This window comes from Galeopterus variegatus, unplaced genomic scaffold (genome assembly GCF_000696425.1).
Source record: "Galeopterus variegatus unplaced genomic scaffold, G_variegatus-3.0.2 Scaffold8615, whole genome shotgun sequence".
In the NCBI taxonomy this organism is placed as follows: Eukaryota; Metazoa; Chordata; class Mammalia; order Dermoptera; family Cynocephalidae; genus Galeopterus; species Galeopterus variegatus.
In genome coordinates, this window is record NW_007734726.1 from 2,463 (window position 1) to 10,134 (window position 7,672).

Sequence of the window (7,672 nt, forward strand, 5' to 3'; positions counted from 1 at the left end):
CCCTGGCTTGCCTGATGCCGCCCCTCTCCTCTTGTCGGGGAATCATGAGAGATTGTGACACCAGCTCCTGCTGGTAGCTCCAGGTCTCCGTGTGCGTGTGGTATGTGTGTGGTATGTGTATGCATGTGTGTGTGTGTGGTGTGTGTGGTGTGGGGTGTGTATGGGGTGTGTGTGGTGTGTATGTGTGTGGTGTGTGTGGGTGTGTGGTGTGTGGTGTGTGTGTGTGTATGGTGTGTGCATGTGTGGTGGGTGTTGTGTGTGTGTGGTGTGTGTGGTGTGGGGTGTGTATGGGGTGTGTGTGGTGTGTATGTGTGTGGTGTGTGTGGGTGTGTGGTGTGTGGTGTGTGTGTGTGTATGGTGTGTGCATGTGTGGTGGGTGTTGTGTGTGTGTGGTGTGTGTGTGTGTATGGTGTGTGCATGTGTGGTGGGTGTTGTGTGTGTGTGGTGTGTGTGGTGTGGGGTGTGTATGGGGTGTGTGCATGTGTGGTGTGTGTTGTGTGTGAGTGTGTGTGTTGTGTGTGTGTGTATGGAGTGTGTGCCTGTGTATGTTGTGTGTGGTGTGTGTGTGCGTGTGTGTTGTGTGTGCGTGTGTGTGGTGTGTGGTGTGTGTGTGGTATATGTGTGTGTGTGTGGTGTGTGTGGTGTGTGTGTATGTTGTGTATGGGGTGTGTGTGTGTGTGGTGTGTGTGGTGTGTGTGTATGTTGTGTATGGGGTGTGTGTGTGTGTGGTGTGTGTTGTGTGTGGTGTGTGCGTGTGTGTGTTGTGTGTGCGTGTGTGTGTGGTGTGTGTTGTGTGTGTGGTGTGTGTGTGTGTTGTGTGTGCATGTGTGGTGTGTGTGTGGTGTATGTTGTGTGTGGTGTGTGTGCGTGTGTGTGGTGTATGTGCTGTGTGTGTGTGTGTGTGGTGTATGTGCTGTGTGTGCATGTTGTGTGTGTATGTTGTGTGTGTGTGGTGTATGTGCTGTGTGTGTGTATGTTGTGTGTGGTGTGTGTGTGTATGTTGTGTGTGTGGTGTGTGTGCATGTGTGTTTTTGTGTGCGCTGCACGTGTGTTTTTGTGTGCGTGTGTGCGTGTAGTGGGAGGGTCCCACCTACTTCACTCCCCTCCCCTGGGGCCAGTATGAACTTGGCTCTCTGAGGCTGTGAGGACTGACCAGGGGGGCAGCTGTGAGGCCATCTTCTTAGGGCCACCAAGGTCTTCCTCCTCCACCACCTACTTCACTCCCCTCCCCTGGGGCCAGTATGAACTTGGCTCTCTGAGGCTGTGAGGATTGACCAGGGGGGCAGCTGTGAGGCCATCTTCTTAGGGCCACCAAGGTCTTCCTCCTCCATGCCTGCGCCTCTGGTCTCGGGTTTCTCATCGTCTGACGCTGTTTTGTCCCCTTGTCTTTTCCTCTTGCAGATATCCCCCTGCTCCCTGGCTCCCCGCCACGGCTGAGCCCTCGGGCAGTGGCCAGAGGAGGCCGGGGCCCTAGACACGGAGGGCGATACCTCCAGGAGCCGGCTCCCCTGGCCCCCGGTTCGCAGGGCAGCTCCTACCCAGCTTCTGGCTGGCCCTGCAGTGGACGGGGCTCCCACGGCAGCTCTGTGAGTACTGGGTGGGGGTCAGGCTGGAGCTGTGGAGGCCCCGCAGGAGCGTCTGGCTGGGGGACATGTGTGCGTGTGCGTGTGCGAAGCCCTGGGTTCTTGCAGGGCCCTTTCCTCTTCTGTCTCGTCGGGCACAGCTTCCCAGCAGCACTGGTTCTTCTGGTCCGAGGACGTGAGCGAGCAGGCAGTGTGAGCGGCCCAGGGCTCCCACCTGGTGCTCTGCACACTCCCCGGCTCTCCTCCCACAGCCTGAGAAACCCGGCCTCTTGGCGCGGTGGCTCCCAGTCTCTCCCCTGTGCCTGGCGCTTCATCTGGTTGCCCAGGTGATGTCTCAGGTGGCTGCGGAGGCATCTGGGTACCAACCCGGTAACAAACAGGGAAACACCCAAAGGGAGGGAGGCCGGTCCCTCTCCTGCCCTGCCTCACTCTCTCCTCTTCTCCCCCTCTCCGCCCCTGGAGTGGAGAGAGCAGGAGTCAGCTCCCGCTGCTGCTGCGACTTTGCCAGGGTCCCCACCAGTGGCAGAGAGGAGCAGGAGCACAGTGTGGGGCTGTGAGGGGCAGAGTGTCTAGTGAATTCCCGTGGGTGGCAAGGTGGGGAGTGGACCAGGTGATGAAAAACTGGCCTTTGTTCCAATGGATCCAGAGAACCTGCCAGTGAGTATTCTCTGTGTGTAAATATGTAGAGCGTTTGCAGGCAGATGTGCAGATCTACGAGGAGGCTGGTACATGCGACTGTGCCACAGTGCACGCAGAGGGTCGTGTGTGTGTGTTAGAGTGCACTTGGGTAGATGCGTGCGTGCACAGCACCTTCACGTGTGTGCAGGAGTGCGGGCACAGAGAGATTGGAGGTGACTGTGTGTGCATGTGCAGGCGCGTGTGCGTGTGTGGAAGTGAGTGTGCGGTTCCATGTGTGGGGCCGGTGGGTGGATATACAGGCGTGTGCTGCTCGTGTGCAGTCTGTGCATGTGAGTACATGTGTGTGCATGGATACCAGAGCGTGGGTCGCTGATGGCCAGACTGTAGACAAGTGGGTGGAGGGCTCTGTGGGCTGGGTGTGGTGGATAAACTTAGGCCACTCTGTCCTTTCGTTGGGGCAGCCAGACGCTCTGAGCCTGAGGGCTCACTTCCTCATCCACCGCCCTGGGCCCAGACCCAGGTCAGCCTCCTCTGTCTCCAACCCCTTACTCACTGGACCTCCCCGCCCTGTCCTTTTCTCTCTGTCCAGGTCATTAACAACTATCTGGACGCCAATGAGCCCGTGTCCTCAGAGGCCCGCCTGAGCCGCATGCACTTCCATGACAACCAGAGGAAGGTCGATTATGTGCTCGCTTACCACTACCGGAAGCATGGGGCGCACCTGGGTCACGGCTCCCCTGGCCACTCTCTGGCTATCGTCTCTAATGGGGAGACGGGCAAGGAGCCCCATGCTGGGGGCCCCAGCGACATTGAGCAGGGGCCGCTTGATGCCCTGGAGGAGGAGAGGAAGGAGCAGCGGGAGGAATTTGAGCACAACCTGATGGAGGCCGGGCTCGAGCTGGAGAAGGACTTGGAGGTGAGGTCGGCAGGTGGCGAGGGCCTTGGGGATGGGGGGGCACCACAGAGCCGAGCTCCTGGTGATCAGTGCCACCCTGCAGGGAGCCTTGGCTTTGCTCTCGCAGGTGGATTTTTTTTTTCCTGCTGGGAAAACCAGATTTTCCTGGTCAAAGACTTGAGGAAGAGTCTTGGTATTTATTGCTAGTGCACCTGCCTCAGGGGTTCCAGGTGGCAGTGAGGGTGAGGTGGCAGGCCCATCTGTTCTGTGGGTGTTGGCCCAGGTAGGGACTGAAGGCAAGACATTTCCTCCTGACTCTCTCAGGCCCCTTTGGTGGCTTTCTTCATAATGGTTTCCTTGGGATGAAGACTTGGTTTGCTTGTTGAACTTTGGATCAAAATTTCTCTATAGGAATCACCTTCACTGTGGGCCCCCTGAGGGAGTCTTGGGGCCTCCTGAGGGAGCTGACTGAGGACATATTTGGGAACTGAATTGGGACATACGTTGGATGTATTTTATCAACTTGTGAGCTGTGTGTACTCTCACCTGTGGTCAGCAGGCTGCCTACGGTGATCCATGGAGACCCACTCACCCACATATCCGTGCATTTGTCCATCTGTCCATCCGTTTATTCATACACTTATCCATCCATTCTGCACACCACAGTGATCCTTTAAAAATGACCTGCCCTTGTCATACTCTCCAAACTCATCCCCTTCTCCTCCCACCCTCCCGAACCCTACTCCAGGTCACTGGCTTTATCTCATGGGGGGTTGGGCTCCCTAACCTTGGGATGGGGTTTTTGTGCTGGTTGTGCCCTCTGCCTCGGGCACTCTTCCCTGGACCTGTGCACATTCATGCCCACACTTCATGTCACTTCCTTCCAGACATCTCCTCTGGCCACCCTAGCTAGAATACCCCACCCCACCGTTCTCTATCGCTGAACCCTGATTTCCTTTTCTTCACTACACTTAGCACTGCTGCCCACAATAACGTGATGGATTTGCTTTTTCTCTGTGCCCCCTATAGGTCCACGAAGACAGGATCTTGTTTGGTTCACTGCACATCCCCAGTACCTAGGACAGAGTCTGGCATGTCATAGGTGCTTAATGGATGTTAATCGAGAGTGACCTCTCTGAGTCTCGGGTCCCTTATCTGCAAAATAATAGGTGCTTTGCTGGACTGTACGTAGCCTCCCATGCCCATCATTAGGTGGGCCAATGGAAACATCTAGCACGGTATCTGGTATACAGTAGATGCTCAACATGATTGTTTCAAAAGGTGTCATGCTGAGGGTTGGGGTGCCATTTTCAACAGAAATATTCAAGATTCAAGTTAACGGTGTCCTCAGACTAAAAGGGGGCCCCAGAGGTCATCCACCCTTTCCTCTGTCCCCAGGCAGGGTGGCATGGGGCCTGGCTCACGCCCTGGTGTGTTGACCCAAGCTGCTTATCCAGACCCTTAGGGCAGGAGATGTTCCTCTTGGGTTACTCGCTCCACGGATGTAGACAGAGTGTGCTCTTCTAGTGCAACGCGGGGCTGCCTTGCTGCGGGAGTGCTGAGTTTTACTTTTTCAAACCCAAAGCTCGCCTGGTACCTCCAACTGGCGTCTGGTGAGAAGGTTTCTCCAACGTAGTGGTGTGTTTCAAGGGCCATACCAGGAGTTCTTGGCTCTTACGTCTGTGGGAGCTGCTGTCCACACACCTGTCACTGGGTGTCCGGGAGTGGAGGCCAGGGCTTTGCTTGGCTGCTCAGTCGGGACACGGTATGTGTCGTGCTCGGAGGCTGGGTGCTGAAGGCCCGCTCCACGTGCTCACGTCCCAGGCCTGGCGTCGGCTGGCCTCACGGCTGCTGGCGGGTTACTGGATCCTTTTGAGTCAAAGTTTCCTTGCCTGTAAAAAGTTAATAATAGTACATTCTTCACTGGGTTGTTACGAAGATGAAACAAGGCAACTAAATAAAGTACATAGAACAGTAACAATGAGCAGCAGTTAGAAAATGCAGGACGCCTAGTTAAATGTGAATTTCAGATCAAGAATGAATAATTTGTTTAGTGTAAATATGTCCCATGCAATGTTGGGGACATACGTCCACTAAAAAAGTATTCACTGTTAATTTGAGATTCAATGAGCTGTCCTGGCCGTTCTCGCTGCCGCTGCTGCAGCGTTTTTCATTTTGGCTTCTGCTGGGCTTTTGCTGGGAAGGATGAGGGCCCAGAGACGGCTCTCGGGACCGACTGGTGTTAGAGGGGGCGTGGGCCTGGCCCTGGCTCATTGTCCCTGTGTAACCACCAGAGCGCCTCCCTCCCAACCCCAGCCCTGGCTTCGAGGCCCTCTGACCTCTTTCCCCCCATGAGGCTGTTCTGGGTTGCTCGGCCTCCCCCAGCCCGTCCGTCGTTGGATACCCCACTAGTCATGTGGCCTTTGTGATTCTCTCTTTTCTAAAAAGTAGTTATGCTTAGTGTTGGGACCTCATATGCAAAGAGTTAACTGCGCTTCTTATCACCGGTTTGCACAAGGACCCTCTTGTCATTTATTTAAATATCCTCCACTCTTCACCGCCTACTCCCTGCACCGGTGGCTGTTCCAGTGCATCACGGTTTTGGAAAATGTGTTGTGTTTTTCCTCCATGTAATTTTTTTTTCATTTAGAAAATAGACTTTATTGCCTAGAACAGTTTTAGATTTACGGAAAAACTGGAAGACAGTAGAGAGAGTTCCTGCATCCTCCATACCCAGTTTCCCCTATTATTAGTATGGTACATTTGTTACCATTAATGAACCAATATTGATACGTTACCATTAACCGAACACCATACTTTATTCAGATTGCTTTAGTTTTTATCTACTGTCCTTTGTTTGTTCCAGGATCCCATCCAGGATACCACATTATATTTCGTTGTCATGTCTCCTTAGACTCCTCTCAGTGGTGACAGTGTCTCACAACTGTAAGCATTTTTAATTTACATAAAAGGGGCTCTGTTTTAGAGCCCATTCTGTCTCTTACGATTTTCTCTCCGCACAATGTTTTGCAGACCATTCGTGTTCCGCACGTACATCTAATCCATTATTTCTAATGGATGAGCAGCTTACAGCCACCACAGTTTACCTAGTCGTTCCCCGAATGACAGCGGACACTTAGGTTGCCCCTGACTGTGTCACCTCCTTCAGGGACAGCATTTCATGATATTCTTCATCTCCCTTCCCTCCCCGTGCCCTGCTGGTGCTAAACCCTGGAGACTCATCAGAGGGAGCCAGTGAGGTTCTGCACCGTCTTCTCCAGGTCGGGATGCTCAGTCTCGGCCTTGAGCAGCCGCCTGGAACGGGTGCCTCACGGGAGAGGGGGCCTTGCTTGACTGCACCTGGTGGCAATTTAAAGAGCAGGTGTGGTGGCCACTGCTCAGCTGTCCCCACTTGCTCCGCTGTCTCCACCCTTCTGGGCTGGGCTTTCTTTTAGGCTCTGGTTTCACGTTGACAAATGGAGAGGAAATGGGTTTCTATCAGAGACCCATTAAAAATCATTCACTTAAGTCTTACAGATCAAAAGAACCACCAAACTCTAGTTGACTGAATAGAGCAGAGTTCGTTTCCAACCCTGGTTGGTATCCGGGCGTACTTTCGACAGGATGGTAATTGGTGCGTACCTCGCATTTGGTGTCTCGTGTTTTCTTTTTGTGTGTGTCTTTCCATGTATTGACATTGTTTATGTTCCTGTTTAAAGTCAATTCAGTATTTTATTGGTTGACCACACCATAGTTTGCATATATGTTCTCTTACATTTGGCCATTTGATTAGAATTTCATTTGAAGACATGGCGATTACGACACTACCAATTCATCTAAACGAGGGCCACCTGTTGGAGATGGGCACCACTTCCAAATGGGAGGCTAAGTTAAGCAGTTCAGAAGACCCACCCAGCCTTCAGCTCCCAGAGTTAGTGTCCTCCAGTCCTGATGGGGCTGCAGAGTGGGTGAGCTGAACAAGACCTCCTGTGGCAGCTCTGGGGAAGGTCCCACCTGCTCACCTCCTCCCACTCCCTCCCAACCTCCTGCCTTGACCCAAAGGGCCAGCAGGATAGAGGTAGAGACTCAGATGCAGGGGTGTCACTAGGGGCGTCTGGGGGGAGAGGAGCTCCAGTGCATGTGGGGGGCTGGGAGGGTGTTTTGAAGACTTTGAGGTAAAGAACTGCTCCCACCCTGTGGGCCCTGAAGTTCCAGCAGACGTGGCCCCAAACTTCATCTTTGCAGGCTCCTAGGTCTTTGAAACTGGGAATGGAGGAGAGGGCTTTGACGGGAGGGCCAGGTGCTCCCTTGCTCGGGGCTGGCTTTCTCGGGATTAAGGCACCAGAGGATGGACAGCAGAAGCTGGCTTTATTCAGTGTGGTCTGGCATCTCCAGAAGGTCCTTGGTCTGTTTTTGGCAGAGTCAGACACAGAAGGGGGCAGGTGCCAGCTGGGAGGCCCCAGAGGCCACAGCTTCACTCAGGACACAGAGCTCTCCTCTCTGGCTGGGTGTCAGGTGGGAATCCAGGAATGACCACAGTCTTTCTCTCTGTGGA

General features: G+C 53.9%; 1 protein-coding gene across 1 annotated transcript in view; it reads left to right on the forward strand.

Annotated features, from left to right (window-relative positions):
* Nucleotides 1–1,401: 1,401 nt before the first annotated feature.
* LOC103608595 (anoctamin-2-like) overlaps nucleotides 1,402–7,672 on the forward strand; it is a gene marked incomplete at its 5' end in the record, with an annotated part of 70,845 nt that continues 64,574 nt past the window's right edge. The window contains 2 exons of the mRNA XM_008593015.1: nucleotides 1,402–1,586; nucleotides 2,812–3,138. Of these exons, the coding sequence (XP_008591237.1) occupies nucleotides 1,402–1,586; nucleotides 2,812–3,138 (512 nt within the window). The remainder of the gene's footprint in view (nucleotides 1,587–2,811; nucleotides 3,139–7,672) is intronic.